Consider the following 23,817-nt stretch of genomic DNA (forward strand, 5'->3'; position numbering starts at 1 on the left):
CTGCTAGAGAGTGGAAAGTTCCATAACATCCATATATTTCTTTACTTAACGCTGAGTTCATATTTCCTGTAGGCCCTCTACAGTGCTGTGGCTGCTGTGACTATTTCCTAGCTGCCTCAAACTCTACAGGTGTGTGCTCATGTAACGGAATGCTTGGGGATTTGAGAATACACACGGCTTCCTGTTGTAGTGTGACACTAATGAGCGCTGTTGAGAAGAGCCCATGTTGTCACAATGTTTTTGTAGGGTTTCCTGGGTGTGTCCCTTTCACACGGTGAAACCCAGTGAAATCCAACTTCCTCTCTGGTCTGCGGAGGAATGTGGTGGATCCTGACACGGCAGCTTTTTTGAACACACACAGATCTAGGATCAGAATAGCACAAAGCCTGTGTCTGTTTCACCAACTTTCTTGTGTTATTACTCTGCTAAGTATTCTTGTGGCTCCCACAATCAAGAAAGCAATGTTTCCTGCCATACACCAGAACGGTCTTCCGATAAAATTGAAATTGTCCAGCCTACCATTAGGAAAACATTGCTATAAATGAGCCATCCTGAAAGTATAGAACGTTCCTCAGAATTGCGATATGAAAAGCAATTGTGATAGTCATATAGTTTCCATCTCAAGAGTCGTGTTTGGATTTAATGGGTTTCAAAATGATAAAAATCAATTTCAATATATTTATATTGCCCCCCTCCACTTCCACTGTGAGACAGATGGAAATGAGAAGAGATTCAGTTTCCTGAGTTTGACAGCTCTGGGAAAATGCATGAAGCGATATTAAAACAATATTGAAGTCATAAAATAAATGATTGTGACTTCTGGCAAGGCTCTGATATGAATCTATTATAAAAGTCTTTCAAAACCAAATGTTGTTTAGCTCAGTAAAGGAAGAGTTCCTCTGGAATGGTCTCCGGCGATGCACACACACAAACGCACGCGCACACATGCAGAGACACACACACACACACACACACACACACACACACACACACACACACACGTGTGTGTGTGTGGGTAGATAGAGAGGGAAGTGGGTCTGACCAACTAGCTACATTGCAAGCTGATCAGGTCCTGTTCTGTCAATAAGATTGTAAGTGATGACCATAACCCTAACAAGCCCTTAGTGTTACTGCATCAAATCATGGATCGTGGAGAGAGAGGGACAGTAGGAGGAGTTTGAGGAAATAGAGATAGGGGGGTTCCTGATCCTTTCTGCCATTTGCACGTCTCGGTAAGTCTCACATTGAAGGAAATTATCCCAGCCGAGTCGCTTTTCTCGGATCCTTGATCAACAATCCTATTCTGAGACACTTCATGAATTCAGATCCTGATGATCTATCACTGTCTCACCGAGCCTGCCCAAGTCTCAGTGTCTGGTCTGGGTCCACAAGACGCCAACTAAAGTCAAAAACACCCCAGTAATCTGCAACCCAAGCCTCCAGCCTCCCCGTTGGCTCTCACTCCATGTCCATCTGTCCAACCCAGACCTTCCACATGCAGACACTGTGGGCTGAGACCAGCGTGTGTGTGTGTGTGTGTGTGTGTGTGTGTGTGTGTGTGTGTGTGTGTCCAATTACTGACCAAGGGAAAACCATAGAGTGGCCCTCTACAATCAATCAGTCAATATACACCTTGTTTCCTGAATCTGCATGGCTTAAATAAAATAGGTTACTCACCCTTCAGAGGGTAAACATTCTTAACCTGTCTTTCATTGGCTCATACATACCCACAAAGGTCTTCCTTATGCAGTGTCATTATCACAACAACAGAGACAAGCGCTTTCGCTTCTCTCCCTGGGCTATAAATCATTCTAAGCAGACCGAGCACTAACCATGCTAGCAGTAACAATAACACATGCATACATGCACAGGGCCAAGAGGCAGTTCGTTCACATAAACAATAAGTAGAATCTCAGGGGAGTAGAACTGAAACTGATCCATTCATCCATCCATTCATCCATCCATTCACTGGGACAGGAAACCCAAGCTCCCCCGTCAACAAACACACAGCCGTCCTCAATGTAAACAAATTACCCCGCTTTGTCTGTGGAATAACAAACTGTATTTGGACCGGACAGCCAAATAACAGGCTTATCACACTTCAATTACCAAACTGAAAATAAACCAAAGGCAACTTTTATTCAGATAGTCTTATGTAGTAAATATATGTTGACAAATGGACATGTGGAGACAAACTCCCCATCTAGGTCCTCTGTCCCAGAAAATGTTCTGGACATTGTGTGTCTTTCAATTGTTTACAAAACTCTCCAAGAAAACTCTATAACTATCTGAGATGTGTATTTCTCCCTCTACAAGTATTCACAAGGTTGCAGTCTCCAGTCTATTGTTAGTGGCTGTCTGAGCTGGGAATGGACAGGTTAATTACAGACTGTTGTAGCAGTCAACACCAGACCAGCCAGGCTGTTTCTGCAACCCAAAAGGCACCCTAGTCCCTTTATAGTGCACTATTTTTGACCAGGGCCCATATGGCTCTGGTCAAAAGCAGTGCACTATATAGGGAAGAAAGTGACATTTGGGATGGCCCACTCTGTATGTGTGTGGAGGGAGTGAAAACAGACAGTGTAACGAGTGCGCTGAGAGTCGGGGAGCAAGTTCAGGGAGTGAGTGTTTTAATATATCAAATAAACAATAACCACGAAACAAAATGCACCGACATGAAGGCTGAGTCAATAACACCGGAGGAAAGAACCAAGGGGAGTGACACATATTGGGAAGATAATCAAGGAGGTGATGGAGTCCAGGTGAGTGTCATGAGGCGCTGGTGACAGGTGTGCGGGATAATCAGCCGCCTGATGACCTAGAGGCCGGAGAGGGAGTAGACGTGACAGACAGATAGATTATTGTGTTCTTTATACGGCGAGGTCTGAACAGCAGGGAGTCAGCTGGAACTCTGAGAACCTCGGACTCAGACAAGGTTGGTTGACTCCTGCTCTTCACTGTGTGTCTCTTCAACTAGAGCTAGTGAGGGTCTGCTGGTCTACGGTGTGTTACAATGAAAGAAAGATCATGTTTTTTTGTTTCTTTCCATCATCTTCTTCGCGTGCACATAGCAGCAATTATGGACACCCAGGACACGCATACTGTACCTGTAGATATAGAACTGTGTACCCACATTGCTACATTCAGGGAAACCAGCTCACAACCTCAGCAGTTCTGATCAATTTATTCCGGAATCAGAATTCTGGGAAAACAACATCTGCTTTTGGTTGGTTCCGTTGGTTCCAGAACGTCCCATAGATGTTTGGCAGCCGGATTAGCTTTGATCTCCGTCGCAGTTTCATGTTACTGACCCAAAAACGCATGACTAAACAGGTAGTGACATGGTGTATTATACAACATAGACAGACATAGCTGTGACCTGGGTACGGATGACCTGGTGAGTATTGGGGCATAAATTATCCCAGTAGGCCATTCTTTCACTGAGGCGTGGGGATTACATGGTCACACGAGATATATGGCTTCCTGAAAGAGGGACAAGGGATTCAATGTGGGCATCCTAAATTACACCCTATTCCCTATATAGCGCACTACTTTTGACCAGAGCCGGAGCACTATATAGGGAATAGGGTGCCATTTGGGACGCAGACAATGACTCCCCTAGATCTCATGGAATCTTAAAGGATCCCAACAACCAGGAATGAGCAACATGACCAACAAACACTCTAAAGGCTTCATACTCATTTGAGATCTGTGCTCATACCTTTTGTGTGGAAATAATACATTGATGTCAACAGGAGATTTGAATGAAAATGTCAGTTATGTTCATGGTTCTGAAATAAAGATTCAGCCCGAAGAACCCAACTCCTGCACCAGTCAAAAGGCTGAGGAGCTAAGCCAAGCTAACAGTTACCAGATCCTCAGCCTCTATAATAGTCATCTGTTTTAATGGCATGTTAGAAAAGAGCTTGTCTGGAGATGCTCTTTCTAACCCCTCTAAGTGTGCCCTAACCCCTCGTAAACAGGGATGAAGTGGTCGGTGGGCTGGAGACCTGGACCTCTCTCTCTACCGCTGCTGGGGAATCCAGGAGATCCCATACACAGGGCTGACCGGGCGGGGCAACTCGGCACAGGGCAACTCGACTCTCTCTCTCTCTCTAGCCATGGGAAGTGGGGGCATAAACATCATCTGAAAGTTGAAATAGGACCCAAACTCCAATACGACCCCAAATGGGATGGCAGATTGAGCACCATCCATCCCTAGGTTGGCTGGCTGGGAGGTCTGAATGTGCTCATTCCTAGCCACCTTTTTTCTGGAATGTTCTCCTGTTTGAAATGTTCATGCCTCCGACGAGGAGGAGTAGTAAGGATCGGAGGAACAATGCGCAGCGTGGTACGTGTTCATGCTCTTTACTAAAACAAGCGAACACTGAAACCAAACAATAAACGACACGTGAAATAACCAACCGAAACAGTTCTGTGTGGAACACAGACACAGAAAATAAACACCCACCAAACAGTTCCATGTGGAACACAGACACAGAAAATAAACACCCACCAAACAGTTCCATGTGGAACACACAGACACAGAAAATAAACACCCACACCACACAAGTGGGAAAAGGCTACCTAAGTATGATTCTCAATCAGAGACAACTAACGACACCTGCCTCTGGTTGAGAACCATACCAGGCCAAACGCAAAAACACAACATAGAAAACGGAACATAGACAACCCACCCAACTCACGCACTGACCATACCAAAACAAAGACATAACAAAGGAACTAAGGTCAGAACGTGACAATGCCTGTAACTGAGGATTCCACAATGACTTACAATTGGACTGTCGTAAAGCAATAACAGACACACCTTGGGCCTGCAGTGTGCACATAAACACAAACACACACATCAAATAGGGCCGCTGCTGTTATAGCATTTTTTACACTAGGCTGGCTGGGTGGATAGTGTGACAGATTTGAAAAGCTTTTAATTTTATTGCTGGGTCTGGATGTGTATTGACTTTCCCACTAAGCCTAATCGCTGTGGGTTTTCGAGTTATTTACGGTACTAAGTGCTAAGGTGGGCTAAGTGAGTCCTGAGAAAAACACCCTCAAATTCAAAAAAATCTATAATTCTGTTCAAAACCAGTAATGACATGTACAGAAATAAATATGTGTTAGATCAATCCACACATACTGTATGTAAGTTCTGCGCACACCCACACGTACCCGCACACACACACACACACACACACACACACACACACACACACACACTATTTTGAGTCTGCCATGTTAATCAGCGTGACCATGTTCACCATGTTCTTATAGAGGATCACAATTCAACATTGTGATGATTATCATTTGGCTGGACAACAAAATCTGATTTAGGATAAATACTTCTACTGTAGATGAGGCCCATAAATAGACATCCATCCACATATGTTTCATAGAAATCCCAAAATGGTTTATTCTGAAGGATTGACAAGATTAACAATGCCATGTTTCACAAGAAAACATACACTAGGACTACGGTATTTACTGTTGATAGTTCAACCCAGGCCTTGGTCAAACACATTATGTACGAGAAAGGATTTGAGGTGCCATGGATTAAACCCTCTCCTTCTCCATCCCAGCCAGCCAGAGAGAGACAGTCACCACTCAGGCCTGAGTTACATCCAAGCCCCTCTCAGTCAGGCCTTTTGTTCTCTCTCTCTCTCTCTCTCTCTCTGCCGCTCTCTCTCTCTAACTCTCTCTCTGCCTCTCTATCTCTGCCTCTCTATCTCTGCCTCTCTCTCTGCCTCTCTCTCTGCCTCTCTCCCTCTCTCTCGATCTCTCTACAATTCAGCAGCGTCCAGGCTGTGGGAACCAAAGTAAGGGTGGGGGGGGAGAAGGGGAGGGGCACTGAGTGCAACAGGCAGAGAAAAGGGGTTCAGGGTTTGGACTGAGAGTGAGAACAAGTGCAACAGGAGGAGTGAGGAAAAGTAAAAGAGAAAGAGAGGGGGTGAGAGAGCGGGAGTGAGAGCCTGACAGGGAGTGAGAAGAAGGGCAACAGGGGAAGAGCGAGAGGAGAGAGAGAGAATAAATGACAGTAAATAAGTGAGTGAGCGAGTGAAAGAAAGACCCATTGATCAAAGTTTGGGGGTGGTGGGGTGGTGGTGGAGGAGGAGGAGGGCAGCTGGGAAGCAGGACACAGGAGCTGAACACAACAGAGACGGCTGAACAAAGACCTCCACAGCCCCATCCACAGAACTACACACACAGCCCCATCCACAGAACTACACACACAGCCCCATCCACAGAACTACACACACAGCCCCATCCACAGAACTACACACACAGCCCCATCCACAGAACTACACACACAGCCCCATCCACAGAACTACACACACAGTCCCATCCACAGAATTACACACACAGCCCCATCCACAGAACTACACACACAGCCCCATCCACAGAACTACACACACAGCCCCATCCACAGAACTACACACACAGCCCCATCCACAGAACTACACACACAGCCCCATCCACAGAACTACACACACAGCCCCATCCACAGAACTACACACACAGTCCCATCCACATAACTACACACACAGCCCCATCCACAGAACTACACACACAGCCCCATCCACAGAACTACACACACAGCCCCATCCACAGAACTACACACACAGCCCCATCCACAGAACTACACACACAGCCCCATCCACAGAACTAAACACACAGCCCCATCCACAGAACTACACACACAGCCCCATCCACAGAACTACACACACAGCCCCATCCACAGAACTACACACACAGCCCCATCCACAGAACTACACACACAGCCCCATCCACAGAACTACACACACAGCCCCATCCACAGAACTACACACACAGCCCCATCCACAGAACTACACACACAGCCCCATCCACAGAACTACACACACAGCCCCATCCACAGAACTACACACACAGCCCCATCCACAGAACTACACACACAGCCCCATCCACAGAACTACACACGCCCCATCCACAGAACTACACACACAGAGCCATACCACAGAGCGCACAGCTTTGCACCACAAACTATTTAGACTGTCTAATCACCTCAAAGCAGTGTGAAGTACACAGTTATTCAGTTATCCATTAGTTGGACAGCACCCATTCCTGATGGGCATTCTTCTTAAGTTTATTATTCCTGATTTATAATTATGAAATTATTAAAACAACTTGTAAAGAACCTAAAATAAGTGTGTATATACCGTATAGCATCCACAGAACAACAAAAAAGTGGATGAAGTGAAATTCCCACACTGTTGAGGCAACAAAAAAGAGCAAGATGGTGGGAGAAAGAACCCTTTTCAGAAAGAACCTTCTTCAGTCTCACAGGAGAACTACAGTAAGCTTTTAGTCCAGTGATACACATAAATAATCATAGAAACGGTGTCCTTGCTGATTGACTAGCACCTTGGTCGTGTACAGTAGATTGTAAATAATAGGTGGTGGGCCGTAGCAAGCTATCTGCTTTAGTTCTCGAGATGATCGATCTCTGTCAAGGGAGGAGCTGGTTTTTACCTATTGTGTATATTTATTCATTCGGAACACATTTCTGTTTGTTGGAAATGTCAATTCTTGCCATTTTTTTTGCAGAAAACGTACTTTTATATCCGCTAGCTGGACAGGAAAACACAACTTGTGTACTATCTCTGCTGATCACGTCTGCCAATCACGTTATCCGTATCTAAGGTAGTAGATAGCTGGAGACAGCTCGAGAGAGAGAGAGAGAGATCTCCGTCTGCCAATCACGTTATCCGTATCTAAGGTAGTAGATAGCTGGAGACAGCTTGAGAGAGAGAGAGAGAGAGATCTCCGTCTGCCAATCATGTTATCCGTATCTAAGGTAGTAGATAGCTGGAGACAGCTCGAGAGAGAGAGAGAGAGAGATCTCCGTCTGACAATCTGCTATTAGGTCAAGTATTATTTTATTTTTTGTCATCTAACTATTTAGTTATATTAACGTGATACCATCAATGCAAGCTGTAAAACGACTCCCAACTTAGAACGCAGCAACCTTAGTAGTGTAGCTAGCTTCTAGTTAGCTAGCTAGTTACAACAAGTTGATGTGTTACTAGCTAGCAGGAGCAGATAGCTTTATCGTTAGCTAGCATGTCTTTCCAAGACAAGGAGCGTTTTTAGATAGCAGTTTATTCAAAGTCAGAATTCAAAACTACAAAAATCTATAGGACAGGTAGTGTATAGCTAATATAGTCATCAAGGTAGGTGTCACGCCCTGACCTTAGATAGCTTTTTATGTCTCTATTTTGGTTTGGTCAGAGTGTGATTTGGGTTGGCATTCTATGTTCCTTTTTCTATGTTTTGTATTTCTTTGTTTTGGCCGGGTATGGTTTTCAATCAGGGACAGCTGACTATTGTTGCCTCTGATTGGGAACCATACTTGGGTAGCTTTTTCCCTCCTATGTTTTGTGGGTAGTTATTTTCTGTTTAGTGTTTTCTGCACCTGACAGGACTGTTTCGGTTTTGTTTATTCTCTTTGTTATTTTGTTATAGTGTTCAGTTTAAATAAAAAGTCATGAACACTTACCCCGCTTTGGTCTGATTCCTCCTCTTCAGACGACGACACCCGTTACAGTAGGACCCACTAATTTCATTCATGCTGACGAAATGCCACATAATCCAGCTCACAAACTCCATTATTGTGCTGTGAGGATTTATTGTATTCATTCTTGTCTCTCACTTTTGTCTAACATGATCTAGTCGGCTCTAATGTGTCCTGCTCCCAGAGATCAACCAAGTGCTATTCACCAAGCATGGGCTGATTCATTCACCTGTGAGGAGAACCATCCTATTGCAGTTTGAACTAGCCCTGCCGTCACTATTCAGACATTAAGACCGCATTTTGCCTGTTTTCTTTGTGGGTTTTGTCTGACACAGTCTCATGCATTTTAGAGTTGAAGAACTCCAACTATGTTGAAGACTAAATTCAATGTAGAATCAGTTTAACAGGTGGCAAACAGATGAATTGACTCTTGTAACATGCAGTGGTGATAATTACATTGTCCCCGTCAGGAGCCCAGGCGTTGGCCATACATGGTGGAGTTCTCATCTCTGGACCACACAAGCTTTAGATTGCATTCTGCTAAGGCATTTGTTTTCTCTCTACATCGGTCAGCTACATTGGTGACCAGGGTGGGATCCTTTCGATACGCCTATGGGGCCTGGGCACACAAATGCTCCTAGACAGAATACTGAAGCCTTCGTTGATGATAGTTGTATCGTCTCCATCGGAGGCCCGGGCTTTTGGCATCGATGGTAAAGCTCTCATTTCTGGACTGTAACATTGTAAGCTTGTGCCCTCCACGGCACTTGAAATACATTGATTGGTAGGTTACACTAGATTTAGATACTTCAAATACTGCCTGAGACACCTTTGCAATCTGTTTCCATACACATTAAATGGTGAAACACTATTTGTGACGGTGTTCTTTGTTCGAATGTATTTGCCTGAAACGTACATTATGGAAAACATGCCAGTGTTAGCTAGTGTTGATTTTTCAGTGTGACATTTCTAGTGTTGATTCGGGTGTTAAATTAACTCTGTAAATGTTAAATGAACATGGATTGGTGCAAAAGAACCCCAGTGTTGGTGTTAGTAACCAGTGTTAAACCTAAACCACGCCCATCACTATTTCCCTGCATAATCTATTTCAGGTTGATTTGTTTTTCTTGTTTGTTTAATATCTCTGTTTTTACATGTACATTGATTGATTAATTCATCTTATGCTACTCACATATAAAAACAGATTTTTCTAAACTAATTAAATGTGTTACTTGGACTTATTACCACTGAAATGGTTGTTCCAATTTAGATGGTTTTGGTAAAGTCCTATTTTAAATTTCCCTGTCAGGCAGTCATTCTGAATACAAATTGTGAGTGAATAAACATTTTAAATGTTGGCTAGCCAACTCTGGCTCGATCCCAATACGAATTACACATCACTTTTTAAGATAGCATAATGTGACTTGCAGGTAAACCTAGGGTCCCAAAATAAGGCCCTATTAAATACTTGTATTGTGTTGAATAATTACATTTGAATGAAAGCAATTTGTTTAGTATCTCACTTGGAGAAGGCCAAAGGACAAAAAAAAAGACTGCAACCATATATCTGTCACTAACAACTACAGTCAAGGGTGGTAACTCTACAATTCACCAGAAAGGCAAAGCACTCTGGGAAACACAAAAATAAGGCTTTACACTAAGCGGCGTGTTCATTTAACACTGAGAAGTGTGGATCTGTATAGACACAGGACCATAGTTCAATTTTATGAAAATGAATCGTTTAAACCATCTAAAGATGCATACTCACACTCACTGAATATTTAGTATTATGAAACCCAAACATTCATTTACCAACTGCTTGTTCTATAACCGTACAAGCTCTTTATCATTCTCCATACCTTTATATTCCAATGCATCCAACATTATGCATGCCCACCATGATACTGAGAAGCTGCTATTTGAGATCTCATCTGGTATTGGCTAATATGCATATGTCTCTTGTCGCTTTTAAACCTCCGTTCTAGCAGACATGACACACAGCTTTTTATCGACATGCTTTTTTGGGGTGTTCTATGCAAATGATATGATCAAATGTTTCTTTAAGCCTGCAGCTAGCTACTTGTAATGAGACAATCATGCCAAAACATGATTCCAAATGTAATTCACTAACAGAGCGATGGCTCATGAAACACTAGCTTCATGAGCAGGCACAATGACATTTACAGTATTAGCTGGCTGGCTAGGCTAGTCAACTGTAAACAGCAAACTGTAACACATTAAAATGGAGTTGGACCCCCCATTTGCTGCTATAACAGCCTCCACTCTTCTGGGAAGGCTTTCCACTACATGTTGGAACAATGCTGTGGGGACTTGCTTCCATTCACAAAAGCATTAGTGAGGTCTGGCACTGATGTTAGGCGATTAGGCCTGTCTTGCAGTCGGCATTTCAATCATCCCAAAGGTGTTCGAAGGGGTTGTGGTCAGGGCTCTGTGTGGGCCAGTCTAGTTCTTCCACGCCGATCTCAACAAACTATTTCTGTAATGACCTCACTTTGTGCACGGGGGCATTGTCATGCTGAAACAGGAAAGGTCCTTGGAAGCACAGAATCGTCTAGAATGACATTGTATGCTGTAGCGTTAGTATTTCCCTTCACTGGAACAAAGGGGCCTAGCCCAAAACATGAAAAACAGCCCCAGACCATTATTCCTCCTCCACCACACTTTACAGTTGGCACTATGCATTGGGGCAGATAGCGTTCTCCTGGCATCCGCCAAAACCAGATTTGTCTGTTGGACTGCCAGATCGTGAAGCGTGACTCACCACTCCAGAGAACGCATTTCCACTGCTCCAGAGTTCAATGGCGGCAAGCTTTACACCACTCCAGCCGACACTTGGCATTGCGCATGGTGTTCTTAGGCTTGTGTGCGGCTGCTCGGCCATGGAAACCATTTCATGAAGCTCCCGACTAACAGTTATTGTGCTGACATTGTTTCCAGCGGCTGTTTGGAACTTTGTAGGGAGTGTTGCAACCGAGGACAGCTCATTTTTATGCGGTACCCACTTCCGCACTCGGAGGTCCCGTTCTCTGAGCTTGTATGGCCTACCACTGCGCGGCTGAGCCGTTGTTGCTCCTAGACGTTTCCACTTCATAATAACAGCACTTACAGTTGACTGGGGCAGCTCTAGCAGGGCAGAAATTTGACAAACTGACTTGTTGGAAAGGTGACATCCTATGACGGTGCCACGTTGAAATTCACTGAGCTCTTCAGTAAGGTCATTCTACTACCAATTTTTGTCTTTGGAGATTACATGGTTGTGAGCTCGATTTTATACACCTGTCAGCAATGGGTGTGGCTGAAATAGCCGAAGCCACTAATTTGAAGGGGTGTCCACATACTTTGTATATATAATCTTATTTCAGTCTTTGGGAGAAAGCATTATTTCATCTTAACACACTGACAGCAGATCAGAGGCTATTTTTACATCTTAGAAGCAGGCCATTGGCTGCCTTCATCACAAGGGGTATCTACAGGAGTTCTGATTGGTTCCAAGTTTATTCAGTTTGCAAATTTGCCTGAGCAGACAGTGTTGAAATATACTTTTTTTCTGAGAAAAGGTTCATGAATTAAAGGTGCATGAATTAAAGGTGCATTAATTAAAGGTGCATGAATTAAAGGTGCATGAATTAAAGGTGCATGAATTAAAGGTGCAACAAATTTGACAATAAACATAAGAATATTTCCTTGTCATATACAAAAAGACGTACTCCTCCCTCGACCGATCAGCTTCACTGTTTTCGGGCATCTGCCCAGAGACCTTTATTTAACTAGGTAAGTCAGTTAAGAACAAATTCTTATTTACAATGACAGCCTAGGAACAGTGGGTTAACTGCCTTTTTCAGCAGCAGAACGACAGACTTGTACCTTGCCAGCTCAGGGATTCAAACTAGCAACCTTTCGGTTACTGGCCCAAAGCTCTAACCACACCTATATGATGAACTCACACATAGGCACACACACAAACACAAACGGCGTGCCAGATAAGGGGGATGTACAGTATATCACAGACACATACACAACTAGAAGAGGACCGGCTGCCACTTTAAGATGACACACACAGCTGTGAGAAAGCCTCCGTTGCCCGGGCCTTTTCCTCTGATGCAGCGGTGGAATTAATCTTGGGGATTTACAGTCAGGACTATTCTCAACAAGTGGGCTCTCTCATCTTACATATATCCCCACGCGCACACACACACACACACACACACACACACACGAGAGGCTAAAACTGCAACTGAAACAGCCCTCCCACATGGTCCGGCTAGTAAATAAAAGCAGCGGGTAAAACTGACAGCGACACAGTAGCACCTCCTTCCCCTCAGCCTCAGCGGCTGATTTAATAGGCCAGAGAGCACAGGGAACCAATAAACAGGCTATAACTCTTTGATTGACAGCCACAGGCAATCCCACAAGGACCTCTGCATCACAGAGAGAGAATGCTGGAGGTGAGGCATCAGCCTTGGTCGGGATAGAAGGTCAACAGCATATTAGTGAGAGGGACTGGCTGACTTGACCAGCAGAGAAAGAGAAAACAATTAGGTTATTACAAGTTATGATATGGTTCATTAACATCTAACCATGTAATAACGCAATAATAACTAGGTAAATAGATTAGTTGAACATTAAATGTTAATTCATGTCTATACATGTTTGACAGGTAGGACAAGCCAGTGCTGAACCATACCAAAAAAGTTTTGGCTCTGTGACACTGTGACAATGAACCAATCAGAATTCACCAACCAGCCAGGAGTTTAGCAGCTTGTGCCAACACCAGGCCACATTATTATTCACGCAACAGTGGCACTATGATCAATACAGTTTGTCCATCAGAGTATTCAATAGCAAAGGCCCCATACAGGGCTGTATGCCCACACTAACAATTGCTTTGTCACGGCGACCACCAGCCATTTCACACATTGGATGCGTCCCAAATGTCACCCTATTTTCAATGGGAACAGGTTGCTGTTTTGGAAACGTTGAGCACTGGGCAAAAGTAGTGCCCTGTGTAGGGAATAGGGTGCTATTTGGGACGCGACACATTGATTAGCCTTAACCGCATGGACAAAAGAGACACACATAAGGGCACACTGCTTCAGTATCGTCTGTACTGTAGCTGTATTGATGTGATGCATTGTCCAGCCAACTGTCCTCACTGTAGCATATGAGTTTATCATCTGGTGAAAAGGGGGGTTTGAGGGACTCGGGAGTAGGACTATTGGACAGATAGGATAGAGGTAGTTTAGGACGAGGGAGTGGAAGGTGAGGGGATAGTGTTAAGTGCATATCTAAGATAAGATAAAGACTTTAGCTGGTTGATAGGAAGGATCCATTAGTAGACTGGGTCATTTCAACTCTTCAGCAAAGAGCTAGATGTCTATGAAGTTAAACAGGCCTTGTCTAAAAGTTGAACACAGTTTGACTGCGATGAGGCCTGGCCTGGGTCATACTTAAAATGTCAGCAGATGGACAGTTTGCAGAGCTCAGTCAGTGGGTTCTGTATTGATTTGAACAAGGTGACTTACTGAGGCGACTTAGCACCATGTCGCCCTTGCCCTGCTGCTTGCTGTGAGGAGGGCGTTAAGTTAGAGTGCGTCCCAAGTGGCACCTTATTCTCCATATAGTGCATTACATTTGATCAGAGCCTTATGGATCCTGGTCAAAAGTAGTGCACTATAAAGGGAATAGGGCGCTGTTTGGGACACACCCTCAGTTAAATAATCCTCATTAGGTCTGCCATGCAGCACAGAGTTGAGGTAATTAGAGACGCCATCTGTCCAGGACAAGGACCGTTTACCGTCAACACTGTCACCATCAACACTGTCAACATGACGGTGGCCATCTTAGTCTCGAGGAACCAAACACCATGTCTGTGTCCCTGATGGATACGTTTGTGACACCATCTGTGACTCCTCTCAGTAACACCATCACGTGACCCCTTAACCACCAAAGTCAATTGACAAAAACAATCAACAAAGTCCACATGGATACACTATGAAGTGTAGCTTCAGTGTAACTACTCGTTTCATTATGAAACTACCTTCTTCCAATATGTATGATATATTGCAGGCATTAGTGTTTTATTGTATGTTTCCTGGTACCCACTCACTACTTAGCTAGCACGCATGTTCAAAGTTTGTGTCTTCTGCTTATCGCCTCTCCAGTGTGTAGGGTCCTCCAGACTGAAAAAGAGAGACAGCAGTGTGTGTGTATCTGGTAACCCACAGTACAGGAGAACTGCTGTGCTGGCATTGCACACCGTGACCATGTGTTTAATGGTTTCCCTACAAACCGGAGAGCAAACATCCCCTCGAGCCGTGCAGCGAGGGGTGTGTGTGTGTGTGTGTGTGTGTGTGTGTGTGTGTGTGTGTGTGTGTGTGTGTGTGTGTGTGTGTGCGTGTGTGTGTGTGTGTGTGTGTGTGTGTTTCTTCGCTTCCTCAATGTAAACATGATGACTGAAGTATCCGTCTATTCTCAGTCTACTTTCAGTCTTGTCGGTCAATAATGTACTGACACCTCTAAACCAACTCTGCAGAGGTTCCTGAACCTGAACCACCATCACCAACATCCATCAACATCCATCACGTTCAACACACTCTCAAACACTCTTGTGAATACTAGCTGCAACTATTAAAGTCATGCTCTAGAGCTTTTATATAATTTCAGCCAGTAGTTTTGAAAGTAGTGCTTACAAGCCGAAACGGGTCCTCGAAAATTGTGTACTACGTGATTGTGATATGTCAAGTCCTGCAAAAAAATATATATATATGTATATATATATATATATATATATATATATATATATATATATATATATATATTTTAGTGCAATTCGGATATGTTACGAATTCCAATGAATACAATATGTAACGAATTTGTAAGTGCTTAAGATCCCGGAATTCCTCTTTAACTTCTTCTAGTGAGTAAAATAATATAGGAACCTCAATAATACCCATTTTATTTCCTCTCTCTACTAACCATGACTGCCTTCCATCAAATCTTGTCAAGCATTTTCCTTGAAGTACCTTCGCGGACAGGATGTGTGGAAAGGTGTGAGGATGAGGAAATTCACCGGAATTACCCACATCCACATACTTTTACATCCCTTATCTACCACTCATCACTAACAGCACTGTGAAATTCCTCTGGACCCGGTCAGACCAGTGTTATTACTATGTAACAGGGCATGACAGGCAGGCCTAGTTAACTTTTCAAGGAGATGTTTAAGTATAGTATACTAGCTGACAATGAACAGACAAATAAGCATCTTACACATTTTACATTAGGTTGCACTGCACATGAGTGTCTTGTGACAGAGGACACAGGGCAAAAATGTGGTTGTAGGTGCCTGACGAGATTAGATTGAAATGCTGAGCGCAATCAACGGTTGGGGAGGAACATTGTTTTAAAGACTTTTCAGGTTTTGTGGAGTTTTCTGACTCACAGGCCAGAAGGTCATACATGGCCTGGGCGTGTCCCTGGCCTGACTCCTTTCTGAAAGGACGGCTATTATCAATACTTCAATACTTCAATTCACACCTCCAAGTAACTTGTGTTCTAGGCTATAGGCATATTAAACTCTCATTCACTTTCTCTACTCACACACCCAGCTAGGGTAGATTCCTAATGGCTCATGTTTCATATGCAGGCTATACATTCAACAAATATATAATCTCAACCATTTATGCATGTTAGGCTGATAACAAACTAAAGATGTAGCCTGTAAAATGAAGATCCTCATCATCATCAATATTAAGGGGAACATTGGGGATCTTGTGGCACTCTGTAGATAGAATCACCCACAGATATCCTAGAATTCATAGGATTCTATATGTACAGTCATTATTATATGGACTCACCATTCAGTCCATTAGGAATGCGCAGGTGGATGTGTGACGCCAGCGATAGGTCGTCCATAGACCTCCGCAGGGATGCTATTTTTCCCTCGTTTGGCTTGTGTACGTGGTTGTGGTGGTGGTCAGGACTACCGGCGCTGCCGGTGCTGGAGGTACTGCTCCCGTCCCCGACGTCCCTAACGGTTCCAGTGCCCCCGTTCAGGTTGGTCAGGCTGGACTGGGAATCTATGGAGCTCCGTGACCCGGCTCCGTTCCTCTCCTCATCCAGCATCAGAATGATCTCTTTCAGTTCCAGGTTTTCCCGCATCACAGAGTCCTGGTTGGCTTCCAGATCCTTCAGCTTCTGATGGTACACCCCGACATCCTTCCACATCGATCCGGCGGTGTAGCGGCCGAAGCGTTGCCACTCCCGTGACAGCTTCTTGCCCTTCTGTCGGTCGTCGTCCAGGAAACAGCAGAGCTCCCGGAGTTCGTGGTTATCATCCTGAAGCTTCTGGTTGATCTCTTTGAGGCTGCGGATCTCATGGAGATGGACCTGTAGTCTCCGGTTCACATCTTTCATCATGTTCCCGTGCTCCACCATTAAGTACATTTTCTCGTTATCCGTTTTCCGTAGCCACCTGATCAGCTCGTCTTTGCCGAGCCTGGAGAGCTCCTCTCCGGAGAGCTTGCTTAAGTCATCCCGCAACGGTCCGCCTGGGGCATTTTTGGCCATGTTCCCCTCCTGATGTTGCGCTATATGGGTGAGTTCGATGGTAGCTTACAGTGTCCGGATCTATAGGATGTCTAACCGAGCCTCAACGGTGACTTTGTAAAAGAAAATCAAATCCATGATAGATGAAATTATTCCAATGCGACATGAAGGGTAAAGATTAATTCAACACTGGGAAGGAATGTGGAGCCTAATAAAAGCGCCTTGGAGCTAAGCAGGTGACCCAAATTGGCAGGCAAGCAGGCAGGCAACAGAACCGTAATCCCCTTGTAAAATTCAGCAAAATCGCAAAAAAACAGTTTTTCGTTTTCATCCCGGTACCTCCTCTCTGAGACGCCTTACTCGCTTTAACGCACTGGACAGACGTGGAGAGAGGCGGTCTTCTTGGACACCGGATTCACCAACCACAGACTGGAAAGGATCTCCCACAGCCTCGCTGATCGCCAACAAGCGCTGCGTAAATCCGTGATGTCAGAGGTCGCGTGTGTCCACAGCACGGGCTTGCTTTCAGCCAGGCAATATTCAAAAGAAAGTTCCAGAAATGTTCCAATTAAGCAATCCCGCGGACGAGCTCGTATATAAATTCCTAATTTTCAAGCAAGCCGAAAGTGCACTATATGGATACATTATAGCATTCTCGTTAAATGTTGTCCTCCATCATGGCAGTTAGGTTGGAATCTGATGGATTAAACTCGCCCTCTCCTCTCCTCATCATGTGGCAGCTTCGAGCTGAACGCCTCGATCACACCGAGAGTGAATTAATTTTGGTACACCAGAAGGACATTCAATTACATTAATCTCCAATTAAATGCTGCGTTTGCCTTGCAGCATTGCTTTGCAGAGGCAGTTGCAGTGCGTTCTGTGTGGTGAACACATTACGCTTCCCCAATCAAACACACCGACAGCGTCATTGCGCAAATAGTACGCAGCACCATCTGGATATGTGTGCAACAAAAGTTCAACATTCACCTTCTGCTACCATTTCTGTCAAGCTTCTACTCATACAGTTTGACTCATATGTTCGATAAATCCTATTTATGCACCTCACTGAAAGCACTGCAACTGCCTCTGCAACGCAATGCTGCAAGGCAAACGCAGCATTTAATTGGAGATTAATGTAATTCTGGTGTCCCAAAATGCAATTTTGCTGTCGGTGTGTTCAAAGTGTTAGATTTATCAAATGTATGTGACAAACTGTATGTGCATAGACGGCTTGACAGAAATGGTAGCAGAAGGTGAATGTTGAATTTTTCTTGCACATCTAGATGACGCTGAGTACTATTTTGCGCAATGCCACTATCATTGGTAAGCAGCATCATCTATATATGTGTGCAACAAAAGTTCCACATTCACCTTCTGCTACCATTTCTGTCAAGCTTCTACTCATACAGTTTGAAGCATATGTTTTGTTTTATTTACTTAAAATATATATATGTTTTGGCCTAAAGTGAATATTCTGGCTGCCTCTCTTTTTCAAATGATTGATCTGTGGAAATTCGCCATATATCTCATCACATATAATTTTATCAGTAAGGAGAAGTCTTTTGATTGGTACAGCTTAGTTGATGACAATAATTATTGTTGTATTTTCTCACAAGACTCCAATTACACTCAAATGAATGATATAATATAACATTTCACTTCTTTACATCAAGTTTCCCAGTACAATTTAAGACTATACAGTAGAAAAAGTCAAATTCATACTTTTGAATGCTAATGTAAAATATATACATTTTGTCAACTTTATTTATTTTCATCCAAATAGCAGTTTCAAATCATAACATTTTTCAATTGCCCTTCATTTTTACCATTGATGACAATGCTACATTTAACCCTTCAGCCTGTTAGATTTAACCCTGCCTATGGGGTCAATTGTAACATTTCACTTCCAACACTCTCGGTTGAATTGTAAGCTACTGGTATGCCCAAGCTAGCGACTTCTAGCTATTCGCTGGTGCAGGTGGGGACACTTCAGGCTGAGGAGTAAGCTTCACACATCCCCATGTGCTACACTTGTCCTGATTGTTATACAGTTGTCAGTGGGAGTTGGAATTCATCGGGTTTTATTTATTTTTTTAAACACAATTCTATGCATCCCTAGCCAAAATGAAGAAATCTGCCATGCAATCTGCTCTTTATCCGTGAACAAACAACTGCTCCCTTGGAGGAGGTCAAGTAAAAAGCACGTTTTACAAAAAAACTGCGGCTTGCGGCACCTAAAGAAAACAACACAGTTACAGAGGACAAACATATGTGCAAGGTACGCATTAAAGAATGGAAATTTCTACAAGTAACAACTGATATCGACTCGATGTCGGAGGTACACTCCGCTAAAACTCATCGCAAATCAACTCCATTGAGATATACTGTATACGGAGTTGAGTTTACTCAGCAAGTGGAAACATAGCCTAGTTGGAGCAGGTAGATACAAGTAGATCCTTCCCACTGGGCACGCATTGGTTGAATGAACGTTGTTTCCATGTAATTTCAATTACTTTGAACCAACGTGAAATAGATGTTGAATTGGTGTCTGTGCCCAGTGGGTTGTGCGTTGGTCCCACTGTTGAGTCTTTTTAAAGGGTCAGCTGGCAGATGCAGAAAGTAAAGTGATTTGGTCGTAAACAATAAACCTATTTGGAATGCATTAACCAAATACCAGGCCACAATACGCCTATTGCCCATCATTTCCTGGATCTTACACCACTGCTACGCTCTGTTGTCATCTATGCATAGTCACTTTAATAACTCTACCTACATGTACATACAACCTGAACTAACCGGTGACCCCGCACATTGACTCTGTATCGGTACCCCCTGTTTATAGTCTCGCTATTGTTATTTCACTGCTGCTCTTAAATTACTTTTTACTTTTATCTCTTATTCTTATCCGTATTGTTTTTGAAAATGCGTGGTTGGTTAGGGGCTCGGAAGTAAGCATTTCACATGTGACTAATAACATTTGATTTGATATATTATATATATATATAATGGCAACTCTTTAGGCTACTGGCTAGTATGCCTAATATTAGAGTTATAACAGTAGGCCTAACTTTGATGCTGTGTATGGAAGTATTTTGTGGAATGTGACAAATGGGTGTGTAATGAACAAATAAAACATATTCTAGTGTAGCATAATTCATTATTGGCTATGGCTGTAGATACAGATGTCGTGCTTGGTGGAGTCCTCTCATTATTTGCCTGGGAGTTTGATGCATGATTATTATGCATATAGGCCTATGATCAATATATTCTTCCTCATTCACCCTGATCTAAATTAGCACAAGAGTTGACTGTCGGGCTTTGCAGAGGGGTGAGGCCACGGAGAACGATACGATATTGATTGTAAAGCTTAAAATCTGATAACCAAGATTATGATCAATAATAATATTATGATAACATTACTTGAAAGTGGTTGATAGTTTACTAAAGTTCAATAAATTGTGGGGCCATGGGATTGGGACGTGATGGGACGTTATGCGACAAAACAATATTTCAATAATATTGTGTGAACAGGTTGCCATCTAGTGGCAAAGGCAACAATACACCAAAAACTGCAACACAGTAGCAACAAGGCAATTGTAGAAATGTTTCAATTCCATCATGCCACTATAGGATATATTGCTTCAAAACCCCCGTCATGCAATGCAGAAACAAAGACATTCCTAAGAATATCTTGACCAAAAACAAATTAAGTATATAAAAAAATGTTCAGTCAAAGAACGAAAAATTTTATTTTTCTTGTGTGGAATTAGACATATCTATTATTTCCATTCATGTGGAACATAATAACACATTACCTAATTTCTATTAAAAAAACGAATTAATAAGAGTGTATTTAATTGACTGACAGATAATAATAATAATAATAGCTAGGGGAAATGACAACAGCCTTTATTAAGTCATATTTAGCTTCTCCTCGAGAGACAAGCAGACACCAATGGAAGTCCCTCACTAATGTGTCAACTTCCCTTGTGTTTCTTTGCTTCTTATTGCATTAGGCCTCTTTCCAATGTCATGATGCTTGTCTGAAAACACTGAACTAATGTTTCAGACAGGACAGATACAATGACTTCCTCTCCTATTATTGTATGTTTTGTGCGGGTCTGAAGGCATATACAGTGCCAGTCAAAAGTTTGGACACACCAGGGTTTTTCTTTATTTTTTTAAAACTATTTTCTATGTTGCCAAGAGTGTGCAAATCTGTCATCAACGTGAAGAGTGGCTACTTTGAAGAATCTCATCTTGCTTAACACTTTTTTGGTTGCTACATGATTCCATATTTGTTATTTCATCGTTTTGATGTCTTCACTAATATTCTACAATGTAGAAAATAGTACAAATAAAGAAAACCACTTGAATGAGTAGGCGTGTCCAAACTGTTGACTGGTACTGTAGGGGATACGAATAGTGGTGCAAAAATGACTTAGATACGTCTGTGGTCAAGCATAACTACAGAACAGATAAAATAGCAAAAGAAGCCATGGCATTTCTCAAGACGGGGAGAAATGGGTAGATCAGCTTTAATACTGCTGATAGATTGTAGCTTCCATCAATGTAATTGTCTGCATAATTTCCAATCCCTCATATATTTTATTGTAAATATATACATACCATATATACATATATATACATACCATATCTAAGCACCATATAACTCATTTTATAAGAGATTCTCCAAAATTGAAATATAAAGTCAGCTATGAATACCAGAACTGGTTTCCCAAATGTTTCATAGTGTTCTATTGTTTCCAGTTTATATTATCTCCAATATATTGTCCATGTAAAAAAAACCTGTCTGATTAGGATTAATAATATCCGACAATACCTTTTTAATTCTATGCGCTATGCATTTTTTTTGGGGGGGGGGGGGGATTGTGGCATCACTACACTGAAGTGTAAGGGTCTCAAAATATTTTAATGGACAAGATCTTTGTATTTACCACTTGGATCCTGTTTCAGTAATAATTAAATCAGACCTTCTTGTTGAGTATCTGATATTCTGATTGTAGGAGTGGTTAAAACATGCTAATAACGGTCCTCTGAGTATATCAAAAAAGGTTTGGTATACAGTGCATTTGGAAAGTATTCAGACCCCTTGATTTCCCCCCACTTTGTTACGTTACAGCCTTGTTCTAAAATGGATTACATTTATTTTTTTCCTCATCAAACTACACACAATACCCCATAATGACAAAGCTAAAACAGGTTTTTAGACATTTTTGCAACTTTATTGGAGTCCACCTGTGGTAAATTTAATTGATTGAACATGATTTGGAAAGGCACACACCTGCCTATTGTACCTCCACTGGTACGCCATCCAACCCTGGAGTTTTCCCAGACTTAAAGGCTTCAATTGCATGAAGAAGTTCCTCCTCTGTAATTGGCCTTCACATGAGTCTTTCTGTACAGCTGTTCATTTTACATTAATAATAGAACAAAATACATATAATTATCAACTGTTAGTGGAGATGGAGGAGACTAAGATGAAAACATATGCTTAAAGTACTTTGCACGCTCTTTTTTTAAATGATAGTTTGGTGAATCATGGGGGACTCCATTTGTATCAAGTTTTAGTAAATTATTATTTTTGGTAGCATTTCTATGTCGAAGATTAAAAAATAATTTGGTGCATTTCCCCCCATTTTCCATCCAGTTCGCTTAATTTTTTATAATATATTACCCTTCTTGAATAAGTTCCTCGATTTTTTTTGTTTTTCCTCTTTGGTACAGTTTTTATTGCTATCTATCTGTACTATTAGTCTTTCCATTTCCTTTGTTAATTTAGACTCTTTTGACCAAAATTGCTTTTGTTTTAGAGATGAGTACTGAATTGCATGGCCTCTAAAGGCATATTTAAAAGTGTCCAATACAATAAGGGGATCTGCTGTACCTATGTTATGTCGGGATAATGTCAATTATAAATTCTTCTGTCCTAGTTAAAAACAAGTTATAATCCAATAGGCTTTGATTAAATGTCCAATATCCTTGCCCACATGGACATTCTGTAAGAGTAATATGCTAATTGTTTGATGAGCCGACCGCATTCTGTCCCCTATCAACAATTCTTACATTTTTGGTGCAAGTGAAAATGACATAAGATTGAGCCTCCACCATATATATATATCTCACTAAGTCAGGATATTTAAGCCTCCATATATCCACTAGTTCCAATATATCCATGGCATTTGTGATGGACATATTGGAACTAGTGGATAACCGAAAGGTTGCTGGATCAAATCCCCGAGCTGACAAGGTAAAAATTGGTTGTTCTGCCCCTGAGCAAGACAGTTAACCCACTGTTCCCCGGGTGCCAATGAGGTGGATGTCGATTAAAGGCAGTCCCAAGACACATTTCAGTTGAATTCATTAAATTGTACAACTGACTAGGTATCCCCCTTTCCCTTCATGTGGATATATCACCAAGTGTTGATTTTTCAGTATAACACGACTAGTGTTGATTGTGTTAAATGAACAATCATTGGTGTAAAATAACCTGTGTTGGTGTTAATACAACCAGTGTTAAACCAAAACCACGTCCACCATTACCATGTTTCCCAACATGCTCTATTGCAGGTAGAGTTTTTGAATTGTTTAGTTCAATATCTATGTTTTGCATATACAATGATTGATTAATTAATCTCATTCTACTCAAATATAAATAGCAT

General features: G+C 42.4%; 1 protein-coding gene across 2 annotated transcripts in view; it reads right to left on the minus strand.

The window, feature by feature from the left end:
* Positions 1-18,133, minus strand: part of ccdc85ca (coiled-coil domain containing 85C, a) — a 57,797-nt gene extending 39,664 nt beyond the window's left edge. The window contains exon 1 of one of the 2 annotated variants that reach the window (XM_036954646.1): positions 16,444-18,133. In XM_036954646.1, coding sequence (XP_036810541.1) covers positions 16,444-17,155 — 712 coding nt within the window. In that variant the 5' untranslated portion in view covers positions 17,156-18,133. The remainder of the gene's footprint in view (positions 1-16,443) is intronic. The other variant, XM_036954644.1, reaches the window with a different exon arrangement.
* Between the last annotated feature and the right edge of the window lie 5,684 nt (positions 18,134-23,817).

This window comes from Oncorhynchus mykiss, chromosome 19 (genome assembly GCF_013265735.2).
Source record: "Oncorhynchus mykiss isolate Arlee chromosome 19, USDA_OmykA_1.1, whole genome shotgun sequence".
Taxonomy (NCBI): Eukaryota; Metazoa; Chordata; class Actinopteri; order Salmoniformes; family Salmonidae; genus Oncorhynchus; species Oncorhynchus mykiss.